The 25,142-nt window shown below is 42.7% G+C and overlaps 1 protein-coding gene across 1 annotated transcript in view; it reads right to left on the bottom strand.

The window, feature by feature from the left end:
• TMEM260 (transmembrane protein 260) overlaps nt 1-25,142 on the bottom strand; it is a 49,615-nt gene that overhangs the window by 8,781 nt on the left and 15,692 nt on the right. Inside the window, exons 4-10 of the mRNA XM_065403546.1 lie at nt 14,036-14,213; nt 10,481-10,594; nt 7,642-7,821; nt 2,718-2,758; nt 1,619-1,702; nt 1,030-1,147; nt 629-801 (exon numbers count right to left, since the gene is read on the bottom strand). Coding sequence (XP_065259618.1) covers nt 629-801; nt 1,030-1,147; nt 1,619-1,702; nt 2,718-2,758; nt 7,642-7,821; nt 10,481-10,594; nt 14,036-14,213 — 888 coding nt within the window. The remainder of the gene's footprint in view (nt 1-628; nt 802-1,029; nt 1,148-1,618; nt 1,703-2,717; nt 2,759-7,641; nt 7,822-10,480; nt 10,595-14,035; nt 14,214-25,142) is intronic.

Genomic DNA, 25,142 nt, shown 5'->3' with positions numbered 1-25,142 from the left:
CCAGACGGCTCCTGCAGTCAGGTTGGAACACTAGAAGCAGGGATTTGTTTTCTTGTCATAAAGGGAGATCAAAGCATAGGACAGTGGGGGCAGTGTAGAAGGATGGAAAGGGTGATACCAACAGGGTTGGAGGGCACTCCCTTGCATGGATCAGAAAGATGGCCTCCACAAGACCCGATTATGGAAATAATCTGAGGCCACTTTGGGTGATGGCTCCAGGGACTTGGGTGCTGGGGGGAGGGCCTGCAGGACAGAATGGTGCTTCTCTAGGATGAGGGAGAGGCAAAACAGCACTTGCACGTCAAAAGGTCGTCAAGACGCTGCCACAAAGGCCCTGGACAGCACTGTCTCCAAACCCATCTCTGGATGTGGCCTTTGAACCTGCGACCTTCCTTCCCCAAAGCCAGCAAAGAAAACAGGCCCCAGCCTTTTACTGCCTTTGTACGCCCTCTGAGTCCATCCAAGGAATCACCCCAAACCCTCCACCCCACTGCCAAAAATTGGCCTTTTAAAGTTTTATAAGCATTTGAGAATTGAGCAGTATGGTTAGGGCCACAACGAATCCGAGATTAACAGTGTAACAAGGCCATGAGGTCCCGTCAAGAAGTATTTCTGGGGTATTTGTTACCTGTAATTGGCATAAATTTGACTAGTAACAAGAACAGCAGCGGAAAGCCACTCCACACACTGCAGCACACGGTTGTTCTCAAGCACTGTATTTCCGACAGAGACGAGAGAGGCCAGGCCTAGTCCCGCGAGAACAGCAACTACTGCGTTGCTCTGCATCCAAAATCGCTCCACCTACGGCACAAAACACAGCGAGAATGGACCCAGCTGACAGGCTTGTCGTCATTCTTTATTTGTACGTGGCAGAGCTCACAGTGTGCTCAGCGAAAGCGCTGTATTTCTGACTGTGTTTTATGTGGCACCGTCTAGACCTGCACCCTCTGATGAAGTAAGGATAGATAAGGGTAGCCCACTGAACAGGATAGGTGCCTCTTTGTAAAATTAATATAACACAAAACTTACCACACCCATAAAGAGTGGTTTTGTAATATCCAAATTTGCCCTCCAAGCAAAGAATAACGAATAAATGCAGAGCATTCCAGTCAATAGCCATATCACTGATGACTTCTCCTGCTTAGCCCTAAAAGAAACAATATAACGTTCCACTGAAAATGATTAAAAGGAGAACAGAAAAGTAATATTTATCTTGAAAAAACAATAATATATATATATATTTAAGACAATGAATCGGCCTCTAGATAAACTCCGTCTTGCCATGAGTGCAGGGGACTGGACTAGATGACCTCTCGAGGTTCCTTCCAGTCCTACGATTCTACAATTCTCTTTTATTACTAAAGATCAAAGTTCTCTCTTTTCAAAGTGCACCACCAATGGAAGGATTCCAGAGCTACACATTAAACACTAAGTTTAATTTAGAAGAATCAGAAACAAGTAAAGTTTGTCTAATTAAGAGACACCAACAGCAGGTTCCCTGAAAGTGGGCGCTGTGATTAAAAATGCTCCGTATTGGCACAGTGCAGAAAAACATTACTTAAAACTATCATTCAGCCGATAACCAAAGACAAAAGAGAGCATATTCACTCTGACTTACTGCATTGCTGTACGTAACCACGCCACCATCGCAAGGGCTGGGACAGTAAAGGAAAGTTCTGTTTTCATGTGTGTTACCTGAGAACTATGGAGAAATCAATGTTCATTTCATCCCCCCAAGTCACAGTTTGCACAAAATGTCAATGAAAGTACGGCGTCAGCACAGTGTCATTTATTCCTGTTGCGCTGTGATATCGCTATATGAAATTGCAACCAAGATGTTTTGTATTTCAAAAAGTGGAATGAACATCATTTCAGATGACACAGCCAACCATCGGGGGGCGGAGAGAAAAGGAGAAACACTGTCTTTTCCTGCCCTTATTTTATTCATTTCATTATAAGCACAGTGCCCATCCATTGGTCTGGGTGCTTCTCAAAAGTGCATTAGAGTGCGTTTAACCTCTTGCACCACAATCTCCTCACTACAGAGGAAGGCGAATCAGAACAAAGCTCGGTTACTTATGGCTGGCTGGCACCAAAGCTAGTCTGGGCTAAGCCTGCTCTAGCTCTCAGCTAGCTGCCCTGCTCTTGATGACAGCGACTGGTGAGTGGCGGAATCTTGATTTGCACATTGCAGTGATGAGCTCTTCTTACCTGGGATGGGTGGGTGCAGCAACCACAGGTTACCGAAGCCCTAAAGCTGAAGTAGCTGCCAGAGAAATCGCTCCCTCGCCACTGCAGAGGCTGGTGGTAAAATTACTCCCTTTGCAGGGCATTCCAGCACCCAGCCTACTTACTTGGATTGCGTGAAGCAAACGGAATTTAGCCCTTCCCGCTCCAGAACAGCACTTTCTGACTTATACAGCACGTACCACGTCTGCTAGGCAGCAGCGAAAAACCCCAGTGTCTCAGCATCCACCCACTTTGGTATTTTTATTTAATAGAGAATTAACGTCAACAGGAGTCATGTGCATTCATCCCAGGGGCAAAGTTGGGCCTAGACACACATGCCAACACGGCCACATACTTTCTAGACATCCCCCACCCAAGCTATGAAGTCCATAAACTCAGAACTACAGGAAAGGAATGATTATTACAAAGAATATTGAGGGAACAGGGATGACCCCACAACTTTGGGGTGCGTTAAAGCTTTTACTCACAGCAACATGTCTCTCATACTGGATCCTGCCTCTGATTTGGCCTAGACACAAAAGTTAGAAAAAACATATGCTTAGACTGGGCACTGTTTGGGGCGCGGCCTGTGTTTTCATTGTATAGGTGCGAGTGCTTAGTACAATGGGACCTCAACTGGAGCCTCTGGGCATGACCATAATACAAAGAATAGCGATGAACTTACATTTTTGAAGACAAAGCTCTAGTGGAAGCTTTGCTGTGATATAATTGTCCAGCAGGTTACATTCCTTTTGACATCCAGTTATCAATTGTACTGTATTTCATGCATGCAATGAGAACTTTCTTCATTTCAAATACTACAAAATGACTATTTCTTCCACCCTTTCAAAAACATATTATACATCTTAGCAGAATCTTAACTGACAAACATGCATGTGCATCCTAGGTCTGCTTTCTGACTGTCCTGACAATCTGTGTCATACGTGGGTGTTGTCCCATGTCTTAAAACACATAGAAGCCATTCACAGACAGTAAAAATATCAGCCCAAATGGGAAATTTGCTACTAAATGATTTATTTTCTGGGACTTACACCTCCCCCAATTTGAGATATTTGGGCTGCACCTCTCTTCCTGAATACTGGCAGCAGCTCGTGTTTGTCCACGTGTCCTGACGGCTTGGCCATACCCCTTCTGCCCTCCTGCCACCCCGTACAAAGCTGCATAGAAGCCCGGAATTCTTAGCAGCAAAGTAAACTCTTCACAATAGCACTTTATTCAGTTGTATTAACTACATACATGGACCTGAGAAGAGGCTACTGCAGACGTAGCAACAGAACTTACCTCGCCTACCGTACACTGGGAGAGAGAACAGTCCCAAAAAGGAAACCACCACCTAATAGACTTTCCATTCGAGACCCCAATCCCCACCCACCTAATATGAGACATTCAGGATGGCGTGAACAGTAAGGAAAAGCTAACGGAAGAAGAAATAAGTAGGACAGGAAAAAGATTCTCCTCTTCCCTACAATTAGCAGTATTTATTTTGGCATCTCTGTGTGGAACGGCTTCCTGCTGATGGATGCTGCTGCTGAAGACTGGAGGTCAAGCCTCTACAGCAGAGGTTCTCAAACTGTGGTCCGGGAGCTCCATTCAGGTGGTCCACGGACAGTTCCCTCTAAGGTATGCGCCTGGGCAGCCGGACACAAGAGAATGAAGGGGCTACCCACCTAATTTGTGGAGTCGCGCAGGCGTGGCTCCACTAATTAGGTGCCTGGACCCTGGAGAAGACACACATGTAAGGTGAAGTGGTGGCCTTGGGGGGAATAGGGAGTAGGTGGGAGGGAGCAGTGGGGTGAGAAGAGGGGGTGAGGGGAATTTGGGATGTGTAGGGCTGCGGTGGCCAAAGAGGCGATTTTCCCCAGTTCCAGGGCTGCGGCTGCTGGGGAGAGACCCTCCTCCTTCCCAGCCCCAGCTCGGGGGCTGCTGTGGTGGATGAGAGAGGGCACATCCATCGCATTAGAAAGGTAAAACTACTGATATTAAAATATGAGTTGTGCGCTTTTATTTGTAGAACAAAAAACGTTTATTATTACGGGGCTTTTATCCAAAGCGCTTTACAATGGTTAGCTAATGGTACAAACAACATTTGGAAAGATCATTAAGTGGTTCGCCGAGACCCTCAGCAATTTTCAAGTGGTCCGTGGAAAAAAAAAAGTTTGAGAACCACTGCTCTAGTGCTATATAAAAGGTGTTAGTGGATGAGCACATGGTAGCTTTGTAGGTTTCCTCTGTGGGGGATGATGGCCTTCCTGCTCCGGATGATGCAGTGGAAATGTGCTGAATGGGTTAAATCTCTTTCTAGAACTAATTTATATGCAGCTGAATATGTATTGATTCAGCACGTGATCCACCTAACTATGAAGGATTTACATGTTTTTAGACCCATACATTGGGATGGGAAAAAATGAATGAAGATGACGTTCTCCTAAAGTGGCTAGTTCTAGTTAGATAAATGGTAGCAGCTCCTTTTTCCATCTACCACACTTTTTCTTTTGAGTGTTCAGACTTTCAGATAAATGAAGGAAGAAAGCATTCCTGTGAGCTATGGAAGAAAGAGTTTATCTTGGTAAAAAAAATTACACTGGAGCACAAAGAATGACATGACCCTTTGTGGAATCATGGAATCAAGCAAGGATCATGCTTTCTAAGAGAAGAGGTTCTAGAGACTCTTTTTACCAACATGATTATGACGAGGGAGCACGTCTTTACGGAGAGAAAACACAGGAAAAAGGATGCTATCAGCTCAAAAGGAGTGTTATCAAGAACTCATAACACTGTGGTCTGGTCCCAGGTCAGGAAAACAGGTCTGACTTTTTGGCTAGATACATGTTATGCCTTCAGTAGCCTTGAACTAGCAGGTGACTACCAGACACTTGGCTGTGCCTGCAGTTTTGATATTGTGCAGAGCTGAGATGTGGGAGGGTCTTAAGTTCAAATCTAGGCCATCATAGAATCATAGAATATCAGGGTTGGAAGGGACCTCAGGAGGTCATCTAGTCCAACCCCCTGCTCAAAGCAGGACCAATTCCCAACTAAATCATCCCAGCCAGGGCTTTGTCAAGCCGGGCCTTAAAAACCTCCAAGGAAGGAGACTCCACCACCTCCCTAGGTAACGCATTCCAGTGCTTCACCACCCTCCTAGTGAAATAGTGTTTCCTAATATCCAACCTAGACCTCCCCCACTGTAACTTGAGACCATTGCTCCTTGCTCTGTCATCTGCCACCACTGAGAACAGCCGAGCTCCATCCTCTTTGGAACCCCCCTTCAGGTAGTTGAAAGCAGCTATCAAATCCCCCCTCATTCTTCTCTTCTGGAGACTAAACAATCCCAGTTCCCTCAGCCTCTCCTCATAAGTCATGTGCTCCAGACCCCTAATCATTTTTGTTGCCCTCCGCTGTACTCTTTCCAATTTTTCCACATCCTTCTTGTAGTGTGGGGCCCAAAACTGGACACAGTACTCCAGATGAGGCCTCACCAATGTCGAATAAAGGGGAACGATCGCGTTCCTCGATCTGCTGGCAATGCCCCTACTTATACAGCCCAAAATGCCGTTAGCCTTCTTGGCAACAAGAGCACACTGTTAACTCATATCCAGCTTCTCGTCCACTGTGACCCCTAGGTCCTTTTCTGCAGAACTGCTACCTAGCCATTCAGTCCCTAGTCTGTAGCAGTGCATAGGATTCTTCCGTCCTAAGTGCAGGACTCTGCACTTGTCCTTGTTGAACCTCATCAGGTTTTTTTTGGCCCAATCCTCTAATTTGTCTAGGTCCCTCTGTATCCGATCCCTACCTTCCAGTGTATCTACCACGCCTCCCAGTTTAGTGTCATCTGCAAACTTGCTGAGAGTGCAGTCCACACCATCCTCCAGATCATTAATAAAGATATTAAACAAAACCGGCCCCAGGACCGACCCTTGGGGCACTCCGCTTGAAACAGGCTGCCAACTAGACATGGAGCCATTGATCACTACCCGTTGAGCCCGACGATCTAGGCAGCTTTCTATCCACCTTACAGTCCATTCATCCAGCCCATACTTCTTTAACTTGGCGGCAAGAATACTGTGGGAGACCGTATGGTTAGAAACACAAGAAACCCAGAAGAGCTGGAACACTGTTTTCGCCAGGTTGATATTCCTAACTTGACATAAATAAGAAAATCTTGTTCAGTCTCTTGCCATCTATGAAGTGGTGGAAGGCCTGAAGGAGGCTTCCAGAGTATGTATCACCCTGGGTGAGGATTCTACCTTGGCTAGGCTAAGCTGCCAGATGCAGGTAACCTGTGGTGTAGGAGCAGGCCATGGAGTAAGTTGACCAGCGCTCAATTCCTGGGTGTCCAACTTGAGATGGCTTAAAGGGGCCTGATTTTCAGAAGATGGTTGTTGACAGAGTGGATCTGAGGGAAAGCTGAAGAAGCCTCCAAGTCCTTTCTGAAGGTGGCCTCTATCTTCCTACCTGCAGGATCTTTGGTGAATAAACTACCTTTGGCAAGCATTACAGCCTTTGCCAGAAATGCTGCAACTATGCTGTCCTTGGGTAAGGTTGTAGTGGTATTCTTTATAGCAAGGATGGAGCTTGCACCAAAAAGCTGTGATGCAGCTACTGTGCACATTGGACTTTTCTACACAGAATCTTTGGGTTCTGGGACCCTGTGGGGTTTGCCAAATGAGACTTTAGTTTCCCACTCTTCTCTAATGACTTCTTTGGAGGAGGCATGAATGCAGGGATAATAACCAACCGCTCTCCTCTTGCTGCCAGAGGCAGGGAACCTGATGCAAGGATGGAAGGGGCGTGGCCAAGCCCCAAAGCTCCATGGACAAGTATGAACTAACTCCCGTATTTGCAGAAAGAGGGGCACAGTCAAAATGTTTCAGATTGGGGGAAGAGGTCAAGAACCAAAAAACTCCTTTCATTTTCTGTAACATTTATACTAAGAAATACATTAGAAGTACATTCTTTTTATTGAAAAAAAACAAACAATGAAAACTGCTTAAGACCCTTTTTAAACAGCTGAGATTTCCCCCCAAGTTTTACAATTAAAAAACCAACACAACTGAAGCTGCGTAATTTGATTTAAGACAGGATAATTTAAAATTTACTTTTCAACTTTTCTTAACTATTGTTTATTCTTCATGCCAATACACACTGGTAACAAGACTGCAACTGAACGTACTTCTACATTTTCCAATAAATAACTGTACCCCGAAGAGCACGAAGGTGGATTAAATTATTTTTCCACTCTCCAAGCCACCTTAGTTATCCCAAGAATAAAGTGCTAAAGGTTAACATTTCACATCACTTCTCCTGCAGGACACTGAACTAAATGAATGCAAAAGCTTTATTGCTGCATAACTTCAAGACGACTTTTCTCTTTTAGAAAATGACCTTATTTACCAGACTGAATGTCCCATATTCTTCCCTGAGAAAGTGGGTCAAAAATCCTTGAAAAGTCGTCTGGTCTCCCCAGGTCCAACGTGCTTGATTTAGGTAGGACGAGGCAGGCAGATAGAGATAAGGCAGCAAACCAGCCAAGAAGCATAAGCCCAACTTCAGCAAATGGCCAAAGGACAATTCCTGCACCAAAATGTGTCATATTGCACAACAATGTTTATTTTAGTTTAATCACACTGGAACTTCAAGAACAGATAAAGAAAAACATCAAATATATTTACACAGAGTTGATCTCTCAATTTATAGTAAGTCCCTACAAAATGCTATGTTAAACCTTACGATTTTGTGGATTACTAGGAAACTGCATCAAACTGATCTCCTTTGCATGGCAGGGTGAAATTTAAGTGAAGCAAATAATATTAGCTAGGACTCATGAGTATCATATGCATTGCATCTTTTACATTTAAATCATGTCATGACATGCCTAGATGGCTGAAGCCCTGCAAGGCTGAGATAACCCACTTTCCAGTGATTAAGAGTTGGCTGGTATTCCATCTGGCTAAAAAAAAAAAAAAAAAGCTGTTGCCATGTAACTGCTTACATCACCGCCATCATCAGGAGTCGGTTCTGCCATTTACTTTATCATGATCACACTGGCTAAACTGGATCGCTCAACTTCAGGGGTGGGATTTTGAAAATGCCTAAGGGAGTTAGGCATGCAAGACTTTCAAAAGGACTGCTGCTCCTAATTCCTTTAAGCACTTCTGAAAATCCCACTCTTGAATATTTCATGCTGCTTTTTGGGGGGTCATTCATTACATTTTAGTCAAACAAAAATATTTCCTTTCCTATTTGAGTTTATTTGGGAGAGACAATGTTTAAAACAACTTCCCACAGACTGAAAAGTAGTTTAAAAGTTGATGGCTAAAGTTCCTTAAGATTGAGGTAGAGCAATCTCGGAAGACATTTTACTAAATCAAATAACTTGTCTATTATAGGGTTTTCTGTAGCACGGAACACCAGGGTATCTAAAGCATTTCTGAGGTACGTTGAATCTGTATGGCAAGCTCCCTACTGGAATGCATGGAGCTGTCTATTCTTCACCCTTCTCTGGTTAAAAAAAGGCTTTGCTTAGGGAATATATGTTGATTATATAATTAAATCATCATCATGCCAGTTATGGCGGAAACATTTTGGCAAAAAGGGCTTCACAAAATGTGCTGAATATAGTCAGATTCTGCATCGTTTCCTTTGGAAGCTCATTCCTCTAGAAGAAGAATCCCACGAGCCAGAACATCTTATCCCCAGGTCTAATGCATTTCATCCTGGGCCCAGTACACTGCCTTGTCCCAAAGAAGAGCAGCTGTTTTATTGGGTCACAGATACTGATGCACCCAGGATCTGACCTGTTGACAGCTTTAAAGGTCAGGATCAAGATCTTCAACTGGCAATGGAAGCAAACTGGAAGCCAGTGGAAGGACTGAAGCCACAGCAGTGATGTGCTAACAACATCTGTCTCTTATTGCGCTTTGAGATCTACTGATGAAAAGCGCTATGTAAGAGCTAGGTATTATTATTATTATTATTATTGAAGTGGGTCACCACATTTTGTGCAAACTGAAACATCTGCATTCCATCCATATCCAGCCAGAGGCAATAATTTACAGCAATCCAGTTTGCAAGTGAGAAATGTTTGATCTCTGTCTCGATCCTCACCTAGGAGGAATGTGCAAAGTTTCCTAGCAAGCCGGAGGTGGGAAAACACCATTGATGTTACCTGATTAGCTATACTTAACCATGAGTCTAACAGAATAGTGAGATTTTATACAACTTTGGCAAACGGGACTTTGACAGAAGGAGAGGACAGTGTTTCAACTAGTTTTTAAGACCAGCATCACTTTGGTCTTGCCCAGGTTGAGTTTGAGCCAGATGCTTTTCATTTGAAAGCTGATCTTTTGCAGGCCTTGTAACATCCTTGGGATGGTGCTGGTTGCATTTGTGGAAAATGAGATATGCAATATGGTGTTACTGGTGTATTGCTGACAGCAGAGCCTATGGCATCTCATCCCCCTCTCCAACAAGTTTTAGACAGATGTTGAAGTTGAGTCCTTTTGGAGAGGAATGACTGGAGCAATTTTACTGCTGTGCTGTCTACTCCAACCATGCCGTAGGTGGCTGACAGTGTCAAAAGCTGCAGAGAGGTTGTGCAATATTGAGATGTGGCCTCTATTCACTACCAGGAGAAAGTCAGGACGTGGAGACTAGTCCTGTGGGTTAAAAGGATTTCCATGCCACCATCAGCCACCAGGAGCTCTGAGTCGTGAGGTCCAGACTGCTCCCACGCTTCTCCGATCTCCTTAAGGGACTACAGTCACCATCAATTTGACCTACTCTTCTGTTTGCGGAAGGTCATTTTAAACACTGAATATGCTCATACTTCCACACACTCAGAACTTCCGTCAGTATCCTCATCACAGTACTAACAATGCTCAAGCTACTTTATAGATGGTCAGAAGACAGGGTCCCTCTTCCCTGTCCCAAAGAGTTTACAATAGAAATGGACAGCTCTGAGAATGCTTGTGTGACTGACAGCTTCAAAATCCTTCAAAGTCATAATGCTTGGCTGTGATGCCAGCCTGATGGATTGTGACTTTATGTTGTCAGTGGATTATGGTTGACTAGCTTAGGCATATCATGAACTGTTGCCATCCATACACATATACTTCAATATAAAAGCAGTGTCAGAAGGGAAAGCAGTAAGTGTTCAAACATAAGAATTACAATCTGCCCTAGAAAAATGACACACACTAATATTCAACTCAGCAATAGATGAGTTACCTACCTTCCCTTTGAAAAGTTGGAACAGAACCCATAGTACAATGCACAACACATAAAGCACTATGGTGTGCTGATTGCACAAACTAAGCCCACAGCAAAAGGCGCCAACTTTCGATATCTGAAAGGAAGAAAGTACTTACAATTATTCTGAAAAATCTGCAAAATATACACACAGTGAAACTGCATCAATGCTGTCTGGGTTATTCTTATTCTTACAATGGAAAGGCATCTACCTTGTGTGTAACTTTCAATAAATATTTACAAAGAAAATATCATGTATGTCTAGTTAGAGGTATGCCACATATTTTACTGGAAATCTATTTAAGAACTATTTCAGACTCAGGTTTTTTAAAATGGTTCTATATTGTTATCTACATAGGTAGACAGTATACACAGATATGTGGTGGTGGTATTTATGTCATACCATGTACATGAGGGTAGTATCTATATGATACATTGCTGAACCAGAGTGATAAGCTACCTATCCATATGGTTAACTGCATGTATCATGGACCTTTGATCACCTTACCTACCCGCTGTCTACTGGGAGTGCTTCTACCATCCCCAATCTCTCAGCAGCTTCTAACAACCTGCCTTCTTTCCCCCAAACGTGCAGTTCCCCTAAAATTACATTGGTCTGAGGCTCAGCATAAATAATATTCAGTCCTGCACTAGTGACAGGTGTGGGGTCCAATATCTCGCAACCCATGAGGGCTAGAAAGGGAACTTTACACTGCTGGAAAAGGGAGATCGCTTGTAGCACTGAACATTCCCCAGCAATCAGACTCTAAAATCATGATTTTACTATAGACGGAGAAACTACTTTAGGTCGTCGTTTCAGTGGTTTTAAAGATTTATGGGTGATGATTTTTCCTCTCCCTCTCAGGTGCGCACAGCTGGCATCAGAGTTTAAACTTAAGCACCTTTGCTTCATTGGCTAAGGGAATTCAAGACAGTACCAATAAAATGCATTAAAACATTTCTAAAATAGTTTTTCTATAAAAAAAAATAGCACATCCAACACCTACAGCTTAGACCCAAGATTTTAGTGGGGTTGCTACGACTTCACTACTTTGTTACATGGCCATCCCAAGCTCCTACTGATAGAAGACTTTCTCCCATGCCAGAACATCACATGTTCTACATGCCCCCAAACCTGCCCCACTGAAATCAATGGCAAAACTCTTGACTGTTTCAGCAGCAGCCTCATATGAGCATTGGTTCACCACCTTTAATCTTTGCTACATGAACCACAAACACTCCTGTTATTTGAATTCATTGTCTACTTATCTTCTTTGGTCTTTTTGTCTTACGTTTTTGTCTGCAATATATGCTTGCCATCAGCCGACTTCTATTCAATGGGCTAGATCCTCAGGTGGTGAAAACCGTCAGAGATTCACTGAAGTTAATGGAGCTGTAACAGTTTACCAGCTGAGGATCTGCCCGACATCATCTGCCCTTCCGCACTCCTCTGACAGGTCAGGCACTGTCGTCTCTTGCTACTCAGGCACTTCTAACATTGAAAATGTAACCATGGCACTGCTTTCTTTGATAGTCCGTTAAAATGGCAGAGATGCGCAATGCGAATGTTTGCTTTCACTGAGTGATGAAATAATATCAGCACGGATTTGAGTTTCTATCAACAGTCTGACATTTTATTTTGAATATGATTTCACCATTAGCAAAGGATTTTTTTTTATTTTATTTTTTTTGCATACATCTGAGATTTTCAAACCTGCTCAACAGGTTTGGACACCCAGACCATGTTTTTCAGAAGTCACTAGTGATTTTGGGTGATGAGCCTGAGGGGTCAAATAGGTGGGCCTGATTCCCAGAAAGTGCTGAGCACCTGCCTTCTAAATACTAACCCCCTTTCAGGTGTACACAGTAGGATACCCCAAAAGTTGAGGCAACCAAAACCATTAGTCACTTTTGAAAATCTTGGCCCTAATTCCCACTGGAAATTGGGTATCTGAATCTGTTAGGCCAGAGGTTCTCAACCTGCAGTCCGTGGACCACCGGTGGTCCACGAGCTCCATTCAGGTGGTCCGCAGATAGTTCCCTCTAAGGTGCACGCCTGGGCGGCTGCACACGAGACAATGAAGGGCCAACCACCTAATTAGTGGAGTCGCGCAGGCACGGCTCCACTAATTAGGTGCCTGGACCCTGGAGAGGACGCACATGTAAGGTGAGGTGGTGGCCTTGGGGGGAATAGGGGGTAGGGAGCAGTGGGGTTAGAAGAGGGGGCTGGGGGAAATTTGGGACGTGCAGGGTTATGGCGGCCAGAGAAAGAGGCGACTTTCCCCAGCTCCAGGGCTGCGGCTGCTGGGGAGAGATGGCCCTCCTTCCCAGCCTCAGCTCTGTGACTGCTGTGGCGGGGGAGAGACCCCCCTCCTTCCCAGCCCCAGCTCGGGGGCTGCTGTGGAGGGGGAGAGGGCACATCCATTGCATTAGAAAGGTAAGACTATTGATATTAAAATATGAGTTGTGTGCTTTTATTTGTAGAACAAAAAAACGTTAATTATTATAAAGGTTTTTTTATATAGTGCTTTTATCCAAAGCGCTTTACAATAGTTAGCTAATGGTACAAACAACATTTGGAAAGATCATTAAGTGGTCCGCCGAGACCCTCAGCAATTTTCAACTGGTCCGCGAAAAAGAAAGTTTGAGAACCACCATGTTCGGCGGCTCTGAAAATGTCAAATGACATCTTTGTGGAATTTAGCAGTCAGTGATCCAAAAATGGTAGTAACCAATAAAACAATTGCTCTTTGTGATGTTTAATGCCAAATAAAAAAAACCCTCATCTGTAGCCATCCAGAGAACATGTATGATTTGAAGACCCATTACAGCAGCGCAGAATTAGTCTGAACTTCTAAAATTCTGCGCTACTTTTATAAAAAAAAAATTATTCAGAGAATTTATTGTGGTCATAAAAAAAGAGTTTATAAAAGAAGAACAGATGTGATGTCCCCACGCTTAGGGAGAGTGGAGAGAAACACTATCAGTTTTTAAAAATTGTTTGACTGTGCCATTTTATGAAGTATGTAATGTGAAATTTATGGGCGAGATTTTCAAAGCTCTAGGGCTGATCAAAATTTCCCATCCAGACTTTCAACAGAAAATTGGGTTTTCAACTAAACAAGAATTTTTGTGGCTAGTGCCTGGTTTCCATCCAAAATACAGACTTTTAACTGAAAAATAAGAACCTGAAAACCAAAAACTTTTCAGTTTTGACAAAAAGTTGCACTTTTCTGCAGAAAATTACAATGAAAGCCAGTTTTTGTTTTCATCATAATTTTCCACCCCACCTTCTGAACAGCACTCAATGATGCCAACTTAGACCCTTAATAAGCGACTGTATTTTTAAGAGCTCGGCGTGGCCAGAGTTTCAGAAGTGCTCAGCGCCCAGCAGCTCCCATTCAGAACCATAAACGCTTAGCACTTTTGAAGATCTGGCCCTGAATTTTTAAACCAACCAAAATTATTAAAAGCAAACAAGCCACATACACGACAAATACATTTAAAACCGATATTCGCTTTGATCCAAACAGGTTACCTTTGATCTCTCCTTCGCAGTGGCTGCCTCCTCAAAATGTACAGTAAGCACCATAAGCAGCCCCACAAACAGATTGTTTAAGCTAAAAACCTCTGCTGAGATGGACCACTGCCATGTTAGACGAGAAAATGAAAACATCCCCGCAGCAAGGACTCCTCCAGCATATGAGCCAGAAAGCCTGCAAACACAGATAACATGAAATCTTCTTTTCCAACAAAAAGCGCCTACTTCATTGTCCTTTTTTTAACATACTGTAGCAGCAGAAATTATGGCTGCCATCCAGCACCCTTCCAAAACATTATATGGTTAATATGTCGCTTCTAATAATTTCCTTGCATAAGATTTCAATTAGGAAGGCCAGTTATTAACCATACTCTACACTACGTAAGGTAGTGAATGCACTTCCCTAAATGACCAATGGCTAGCATGCCACACACAATATTTCTTTCAAGCATAGAGGGTAACTTCCAGTATTCAAGTCAGTTTGGAAACCTTGATGAGAGATGACATAGTGGAGCATGGCACACCAAGCCAAAGAGTCATGCTTTCAACCAGATACTCTTAGCTGGCAGATTTCTGAGCAACGGTGCAGTCTTAAATTCATCAAGACACTGGATAAAAAGTGGATTATAGATATTCATGACAGTTGGCATTCTAATGCTTTCCTATGGGGGAGCTTTTAGTTTCGTAGGGCGGGGGTGGGAAATGGAACACTGAGGGCACTAAGAAGGAAAAGTGTACTTTGGAGCTGGGAGCACGGCCAGGAAAGAGAGGGAACAAGTGTGAATCCCGATGGGGAAGCAAACACAAGCAACGCACGAAGCACCCAACATTTGGACGTTTGCAACCTTTTCTGTCAAACCCAGATCCCACGACAGTAATCACTGCCTTTCTGACTTCCAGACTGGATTACTGCACGCACTTCCCATGGAGCTACATTCCAAGACCACTTGGATGCTTCAGCTGGTGCAGAAGGCCCATTAGATGGTATTTAGCCCCAAGAAACATATTACGTCAGTTCTTCAACAACTACACTGGCTTCCTACTCCATTCCAGGGCCAGTTCGTTATTTAATTTGATCTATAAAATCCTGAACGATTCAGAATATGGCTATCTGGGAGACCTTGCCTCTGACTCAGTGATGATGAAATGATGTCGGGTGAGGCACTCAAGCTAACAGTCCTTAAGATGTAGGGGGTGGCAGCAGGGCATTCTCAGTAGAAGATTCTTGTCCCGGAAATTCACTTTCCGAGCTGGTGTGACTTAGCAGGAGTGTATTGCCTTTCAGAGCATGGTGCAATGCTCATCTCGCTGCTCAGGATTCTGTCAGAAAGGACAGCTGTTAGTTTATTTGGGGGATTGTCATCTCTCCGCCGCTCCCATTTATAGTTTGTTTTTTAAACTTTCTGCATGTCCCTTGAGATGGGGACTTGGAACATTTGATAAGTTAATAAAAGGAAGAGATTTCACCAACTATACACTGTTGTTAAGTATCTACTGTATCCTCTGATACTGACATGGCTTGAATCATGTCATTGGTTATTCAACCTCAATGTTTCAGTTGTTAATGACTGTGAAATGCATCGTTGCAATGTTTGCTTCCAAAATATGTATTCAAAAATAGTAACATTGAGATGAGTGTGGGCGCACACCCTAGGCACACCCTCTCCCATATAAAAGAGAGGGAGCAGCTGGCAGAACATTCTCTACACAGGCTCCTTTCCTCTGAGATGCTCTCCCTCCCCTGGTCTGAAGGAGCCCAAACCCCAGGCAATTCGGGTGGAAGCTTTAAGCCATACTGGATCAATAAAAGATGGGAGACAGTGTGATCTAGTGACTAGAGCACTGCACAGGGACTCAGGAGACCTGGGCTCTATTCTTGACTCTGCCACTGGTTTGGTGGGTGACCTTGGGCAAGTCCCGTCACCACCACCACCCCGTGCCTCAGTTTCCCCATCAGTAAAATGGGAATAATGATAGTCACCTCCTTTGTAAAGTGCTTTCAGACCCATGGATAAAAAGTGCTGTAAGAGCTCGGTATTATCATCTACTCACTGCTGATTGGTTGGAGGGGGGAGAAAGAGAAGCACTACTGTTGCTTTAACTCACTAACTTTTTTATTGGGTTTTAAATAAACAAGGGCCCTCACAGCTCCTTCCTTCAGCGTGGAATCCAAAATCTAAACACAGAAAGGTCCAGATCTGTTTGTTTCATTTAACAATTGCCCCCTTCTCTTCTCTGCCAGACCACAGGACTCCACAGTTAAACAAACTTGAAAAAAAATCCAGATTTTGTCCCAAAATAGATTTCATCATAAAACGTGCTCCTGAAGGGGGCATCCCCCCCCCCCCGCCCCGAGAGAAGATACTTTCATGAACGTGTCTAGTAAATTGATTCCTGAAATTGGTAGGCAAATAAAAGCAGACACTACCGTAATTTCAATTTGCAGGTATAGTACCACAAGGCCTTGATCCTGAACTGTTGCAATCAACGGGATCTTTGCCACTGCTTTCAATGGATCAGGCTTGAAATGTCTGCAATTGGAACAACTGTTAACATTTGGTGGGAAGGGGAGAGAGCTGGCTCAATGGGACGATGCACCAGCCTTTCCCTCCCCCTTGGAGCCTGAATTCAAATCCTTGCTTTGCTCGCAGGGGAATGGGAATTTGATCTGACCCAATATCCCCATCAAAACATTACCATGCAAACTGGCATGGCTGCTGAGAGAGGCAGAGAACAGGAACGACAGCCGGTTGTTTTACACCACAGGACTGACATACACTGGCACAACTGGCTGAAGCTTGCATAATCCCTGCTGGCATTTTGCTGGGCTCCCGACAATTAGATCAAACTTCACTGACAGTATTTGCACTCCTGAAGATTTTACATGCTGCCTAATTGATACAAGATGTTTATTGTAAGTGTCAAATTTAGGGCTTTTTGTGTTTAATACTCAAAATCATTTAAGGGCCAACCTAGTAACACTTTTATTGTGCGTATCGCAGCTGCACCAGAGAGCCCCACTCATGGGCCATGCTTACAATCTCAGCACTACAGATTTGGGCATCAAGCTTCAAAGGGGATATTCTAAAACAGCGGCTCTGAACCTTTCCAGACTACTGTATCCCTTTCAGGAGTCTGGTTTGTCCTGTGTGCCCCCAAGTTTCACCTGACTTAAAAACTACTTGCTTATAAAATCAGACATAAAAATACAAGTGTCACCGCACACTATTACTGAAAAATTACCGACTTTCTCATTTTTACCATATATACCTCTACCTCGATATAATGCTGTCCTCGGGAGCCAAAAAATCTTACCACATTATAGGTGAAACCGCGTTATATTGAACTTGCTTTGATCTGCCAGAGCACGCAGCCCCGCCCCCCCGGAGCACTGCTTTACTGCATTATATCCGAATTCGTGTTATATTGGGTCGCGTTATATCGAGGTAGAGGTGTATAATAATAAAATAAATGGGAATATAAATATTGCACTTACATTTCAGTGTGTAATATAGAGAGCAATATAAACAAGACATTGTCTGCATGAAATTTTAGTTTATACTGACTTTGCTAGTGCTTTTTATGTAGCCTGTTGTAAAACTAGGCAAATATTCAGATGAGTTGATGTATCCCACAGAAGACCTCTACGTACCCTTGGGGTACTCATATCCCTGGTTGAGAATCACTGATCTAAAACACAGAAATAAGATTTTAAAATCCCACCTTGATAGTGGCATGGAAATCACAAAAGTCCTGAAATAACCCTGATGGCTAGCTAAATGCACTCACCCATTCATGACCCTATTGTGCAAGGTTACCCAGTCACAACTGACAAATGCGGGCATAGCAATCACGTCTCCTTGGAGTGGATGCATGCTCCTTCCATAGGCATTTTGGAACTGCATTTCACCAACTCTGCAGTGCAGAAACATTTTTATCACATTAGGCTGAGATTGTCAGAGGCCTGAGAGAGTTATGGCACCCAAATCCCAGTGAACGTCCACGGAGATGGACGCTTAACATTGGCCCTTTTGAAAATTACAGATTTAAAATATTCTAACACTCAGCTCTGATATAGCACTTTTTATCTAGATCTCAAAGCACTTCATGAAGGAAGGTCGGTATCACTATAACCATTTTAGTGACGGGAAACAGCGGTAGTAGCTGCTGAACTTCCTATGTGCAAGACACTTCTAAATACGCTCCCACTCAGATCAAAGGTGTTCTTGAAGAAAAAGAAAGGTGAATCCATACTAACTGGAAAATAGGTAGATGAATTTGAATACATTTACTTATTGTCCTCATGGCCACAGAAAATTCAGTGTAGATTTCAAGTTGGGTTGGTTGGAACTGGCCGTATAGTTTGTTGCATACGGCGTTTGTTCGGGTTCTTTGATTGGCTGAGTCTATCTCACGTAGTCAGGAGGTGCAGCACAAGCTATCTGAACTGTTTATTTGATGCTGATATCTAGGTCTTTGTATAAAATTCTCATATACACACCCAGGCCTGTACTACTGTGGTAACAGTACCCAGGCCAGTCACTGTGGTAACTACCTTTTTACTTGTCTCTTATAAACTAGGAAGAAAATATCTATTTTGAATATGTAGAAAACTCCCCTGTGCACAGTAGTTGAATCTCAAGGGAAGATATATGTATTTTAGGGCAAATGCCATCACACCTACAAGATTAACCACTGCACCCTTACCTAAATCACCGAAGTAGTGAAAGCAATTTTAAGGTGAGGTCCCGACTTTGAAAATAACTCAAACATGGCACTATGAGTTTCCGTGTTTATTGTCTTGCAACTATTTCCATATCAGGTGTGCTCTGTCTCTAACTGCCATCCATGCAAACTCAATATGGGTTCCCTTCTTGTGCAAGTTCAGGTTCTGCAGGCCAAATTCTGCTTTCAGGGACACCTAGGTAACGCACTCTCTTCAGACGATGCACCAGGTAACACCTGTGTAATTCCAGCGATTTCAAGTGTCTTGCACAAGTGTAACTGACTGTAGCTTTGTAAACAATGCCGTTGATAATGCACTAGAAAGAGTCTAGAAAAACTGTTTTTTGTCACTGAAGTCGGCAGACATGACCTGATACACGCACAGAGCTGATCTGTTCAGCAGAAAAGGAGTTTTCTCACACCTTTTGTCTGTCTTGCACATTTGGGTCCCAGTCCTGCAATGAGGTCCATGTGGGTAGACCCTTGCAGAGCTCTATTGATATCAATGGAGTTCCACACAGGGGCACAGGGTCTGCCCACAGTGAGATCTCGGCAGGATCAGGATCTTCAGTAGTCAGTTGCTATGTGTGTAGAGCACCCAGCACGACGGGGACCTATTTGGGGCCTCTACACACTATTATAATACAAAATAAAATAAATGATAACAACAACAACAGAAAGGTGCCATTTTACATAATTACTTTTTACAGTGGAACAGCAATTTAAAATCCTTAACAGACAAAATGCAATTCTCTTAGTACTCAGGATAATTAATAATCAAGGTATTCTACAACCAATAATATAATACAATTGCAGGAATCATTTGACAGAGACACAGAAATGGTACTAAATAAAGCTGAACTTTTCTCTATGAACTTTGACCCTGCAATTCTGATAGGCCCGTCTGGAAGCACTGAGTCACTGGATGTCATCACATGGAAAATGGGCAGAAACACCTGGCAAAGGTTTCGGCCCTGAGGACTCACTGATTTTGCTTTCCTCCCCAAATATTCAAGCGATGTGGCAGTCAGAGCCGAAGAGGAATGATAAGGGGGAACATTACAGAAATTAAACAAACCAAAGGTAGTGCCTAGTCCTCACCCAACCTCCCCGCAACCCAATGGGGTTGAAAAAGTTGTAAGAGCAGGAGGTCGTGATCCAGCCACATTGCTAAACAGTGACTCTACGTACTCTCAGCTGGATCTTTTTAAAATTCTCATTTCTTTCTGATTCCAAAGAAATAGCCTTCTAAACCACTATGGAATCTTTTCTGAGAATTCAAGCCATAAGATAACCCTGTGCTATACACTTCTGAATGTAAAACAAAGATTGAGACAAATTTCCCATTATATTTATTTACCGATTTATTCTCATTTTATAAACAATAGGTCCTTCCTTGGGAGAAACTTCAATGCTGTGTTAAATCCTACATTAGATTTGAATGTAAAGTTGAACTTTGCTCTATGAACTTTGACCCTTTAATTCTGATAGGCCCGTCTGGAAGAACTAAGGCCTGGTCTACACTGGAGGGGGGGGATCAACCTAAGATACGCAACTTCAGCTACGAGAATAGCTAGTTGAAGTCGACGTATCTTAGGTCGACTTACCTTGCGTCCTCACAGCGCGGGGTCGACTGCCGCCGCTCGCCCGTCGACTCCGCTTCTGCTTCTCGCCGCGGTGGAGTGCAGGAGTCGACGGCAGAGCAATTGGGGATTGATTTATCGTGTCTACACTAGATGCGATAAATCGATCGCCGATAGATCGATCACTACCCGCCGATCACATACCCTGAGTCACTGGATGTCATCACATGGACAATGGGCAGAAACACCTGGCAAATTTTCTAAGTAATAGGTCCTTCCTTGGAAGAAACTTCAATGCTGTGTTAAAACCTACATTAGATTAAACAACTCCCCATTTCCAGGTAGACAAAAAAATCTAACACCTTATTCTAGCTTATGGAATAAGACTTGGGCAGTGGCTGTTAAACCCAAATGTTAGAGGCTTATCCTAGATTGTGAAGGGTGGAGCAGAATACTGTCCTTTCCCCCCTTATCTGAAGAGCGCCTAGCACAATAGGGCCTTGACCCTTGATTGGGGTCCCTAGCTGTTACTGCAATAAAAACAAAAACAGCTTTTTCTTTCTAGTCTAAAGTTCACGAGTCCTCATTTAGAATAGATTTGATTTTTCCAAAAGCTGAAACAAGCCTTAAAATGCTTAGCAGCTTCTAAGATGGATACGATTCTTAGTTCAGAACATGCCTCAGTATATACATGGCTAGAAACACATGAGGGCAAAGACCAGGGTAAGGATTCCCATCTGAGTCGCTAAGCACTAGTGTCCAATTTATCAGCAATACTTTGAAATAAATGACACTGAAGCAAACCCCGTAGGGATTTTATAGAAGCAATGAAGGCTTGATTTTCAAAAGGGATGAGTACCTAACAGCTCCCCAGCCAATCAGCTAGAGACAGACTTGGGAGAGCAAGACTGCTGGAGGTAGAAGTTTAGAGCATCACACTCGACAAATTCCCTGCCATCGATGCACCTTAGTCCCTCCTGTTCTCCCCTTGTGGCGCACAACAGTTTAGTCTCCTGAGGGCTCTAACACTTGGTTTAATTATGGTTGTTGGGCTGGGTACAGGGGTGGCTGGGTGGTGTTTAGTGGCCTGTGATATACAGCAGGCCAAACTAGATGACCTGATGGTTCCTTCTGGCCTTAAACTCTATGACTAATTAATGCAAAGTAGCACAGACAGGACAGACAGACCCAGGAGATGTGCGTTTAAAGTGGCTCTCTATAAGAAATGTTCCTTGCTTACCTCCCTAGATTTATTAGCCTTTTCTCTCCTATTTACCTCTTTCGTTTTTCCTTTCAACCACAAAGGAACAAGGGCACGCACCTGCAACACACCTCCATAGAGCAGAGAAGGGCTGGGGAAATAAGGAGAGAGGCAAAGTGGAACCTAAAAGCTTCAAAGCCAAAACTTTTGCCACCACATAACTGCAGCATCTTCCTGTCTGACATTGGTCGCTAATGACCCAACAGGTCCAGATGACTGTATCATATGTAGGTTCCCTAATTCTAACAGATGCAAGCTGAAGGCCTGGATATATTAACAACAGACAATGAGCTTCTCTCCTCAGTTAAAATATTTGGACCATCATTCTTTAAATCACCACCTTTCTATTCAGTGCTTCTTTTAAAAAAAGTTTATAATCTTTTCCCAATGATTAGTAAAAGTGGAAGCAACTCAAAAGTGCTCACGCTTATTTTAACTACGTTATGTATTTCAATAATAAAATATAAGTACTTTAAAAGCAAATGAAAGTGAAATACCAGTTTAGAAATTCTTTCCTTATAGTGATAATAGTGATTATACCAAACCAGCTCCTCTTTTCGAGTGTCTGCTACGTGCATCTTCTAATCACACTTACTTTCTGAAAAAAGCAAGTTTCTACAGCTCTTAGCACTGAATAGCCAAAACAGATACTATAGGGAATACTAAATTAGACTGCATTCTTCCTCAAGTATCTTCAGTTGAATTGCCACTTAAGTTCTGACTGCAGAATCTATTGCTCAGGAAGAAGTAAAAGCAGAAAGAACACAGCTTGAGTTTCAGATCTGAGGTTGAATCTGCAGGGCTGACACTCAGAAAAAAACATCTTTTGATATATAAATTGCACAAATGAAAGAGAAGCACAATGATACTTTTGTAGTCACTTTAACTATAGTTACAGATTTTAAAATGAAAAGTTTTCCATAGCATAACTTAGCATTGAAAAAAAACCAAAATTACCATAAATTAGAGAAATCAGAAATTAAAATTTAGTCTGAGCGATCTGTCATCACAATTTGTTATTAGTTATTCTATGCAAATTGTGGGGGGTGTTGTGCCAGTGGTGGTGGTTGTTTTTAGTTTTTGTTTTGTTTTCTTGATTGTCTACATTAAATACCCTTAAACTTGTCCAACCAACAGAACAATTTTCAGCCAGGTCAACAATACAGAGGATCACCAAAGGAGACTCTATGGTACTGAATTCCTTCCCCCTTTCCTGATGCAATGCTTGATTCAGCAAGGTCAAAGGAAGAACCACTTCATGCTGGCAGAGCACACTGCTAGCAGCAAAGGTTAACATCGCAAAACAGATGAACCAACTCTTACAGAGTTTCCTCACTGCCCTCCGCATATCCTCTAATTCTTTATTTTGTAAGGCTGCTGGTCATCAGAGGGGTGGAAAGGACTTCTTTGTATTCAATCAAGAACCGCAGACCCCCAACAATTTTTGTTATTTTTGTTGAAGGTAGAACTAGTGTAACGGTGATAGATAGATGGGACTGGACAATGAACTCCTCTATTTAGAACGGATAAAAATAAGGGTGGTGGCATTGTAAGTTTCTCAGCATTGCCCTAACATGTCTCGTCTCTAGAGATGAACAGGTAGCTTAATCCCAACACATATTCAAACCTTAGCCTCTGCTGACACTGCCAATAAAAATACTGTGATGGTGGTTTTCAACCTGTGACACATTAACTTCAGCCATTGCCTCAGAGGGTAAATCATAATGTAGGACCTAAGGGGCAGATTAATATCCTCAATATGCACAAGAGACACCCACTGACAGCAACAGGAACTCCAGGTGGAATCCTGGCCCCAGTGAATGAGAGTTTTGTCAGCAGGGTCAGGATTTCACCTTCCGGGCACCAATCAAGGGAAATTCAGTTCCTAAAACAACACTCAGCTCAGGTTATTTCCATTATTGGCCATCAAAAGGGAAAGTACAGCTATTTTAAAAGCAGACACACAAACCCTGACGGACAGCATATGCCCAAAAGGCATTGCCCCTACTTGAGACAATAGCTTATGACATGAAGAGCGATAAGAGAAGAGTCTTACGCACAGCATGCCCAACCTCCTTGTGCCCATGTAACTAACTGGTGCTTAAGGCCAGTTAACCTGTCCTCTCCTCAACAATCTGATTGGCTTGCCTAATGGGCTACTCCCTGCAAAATGTTGTAAAATACACAGCTAATAGCTTAGAGTTGCTATAATGGAAAACAGTTGGATAAACTCAATGTTTGGTCCTACTCCCACTTAAAAATGTCCAGAACAACCTCAACATTTGTAATAAAAAAGACAAGACACCCTGGGACAAGAGCATTTTATTCCAATTTCTTAGAATCGGGCAGAAAGCAGGTTTTTGGAGGTGTTTATACAATGGGGGTCAGATATTATGGTAAAAGCACTTGTGCGCTGAAGTGATAGGGGCAATATTAATACCTAGATCAGGGGTTTGCAAACTTTTCCATAATGGAATCTCTCAACCAAACCCACATGCCTATCTAACAATATTTGACGGACAGGGTGGTTATGGGGTAGAATGCCCATGACCTAGATAGGTGGGAAGTATCTTCTAGCTGCTACTGCAACATGAATATTCAACAAGAAGAACTTTCAGCCTGCAATGAATGTTTTTAAACGCAGGTATGTCTACATACCATGGAAGACAAGCCTTTATTATGCAAATCTTAACAGAGAATTAGTTTTAGTTATGTCAATGGGCTTTGATGTACTATTCATAGAGCGAGGATGAGACAAACCGCTACTACCATAGGCCCTGATCCTGCAATTGCATTGTCACTGGGACTCTGCATGGGCAGAATGATCTGCTTGCATGGATCTGAGTACAGGATTGTGGCCTGAGGGGCCCGATCTCGCAGATTTTTGTAATCAGTAGTAAATGGTTGCAGATCAGGCCTATAGGTAAGGGCTAGTTTGCACTAAACTTTTCACATCCCAAGGAATTTAATTCACAAAAAGTCTTTGAAGTATATAATTATTAATACCAAAAATACCCTGTTTATTACAGTTATAAACTTTCAAAGAAATAAGACAGATGAATGCTTAAAATCAATGGCTTGACACAAACTATATTGAAGCAACTTAATGAGCAGCATTAACCAAAACAGTACAATACTCTGCACATACGCTGAACTTCATAAAGAAAAATATTTCACGTTAATAGCTTTCTATTATACAAGTTATAAGAACAGTATTTCAAGTCGCTAAAATTCAGAGGGGAATTGCTTTCTTTATGTCTTTGTAAACAGCACGGGCATATTAGTTATGATCTATTATTTGATTAATAAATTTTTAAAAAACCTTTAGAAAATGTACATTTATCACTGCAACCATAATAAGTGGTGTCTAGTTCCAGTGGCAGAAACTCTGTAGGAAACAGATTTAGCAATTTAAATGTTTTATAAGTTTTTGTAATTGAAGAAACTTTTCATAATCTGACATTTGTTAAAACCACTTATTAGAAATTATGCAGCACAGTAGCTGTGGAAATATGAGCTCGCTTCACAATTATAA

Source organism: Emys orbicularis, chromosome 4 (assembly GCF_028017835.1).
Source record: "Emys orbicularis isolate rEmyOrb1 chromosome 4, rEmyOrb1.hap1, whole genome shotgun sequence".
NCBI lineage: Eukaryota > Metazoa > Chordata > Testudines > Emydidae > Emys > Emys orbicularis.
Note: the sequence above shows the minus strand (reverse complement) of the source record. Positions and strands in the feature narration are given on the sequence as shown.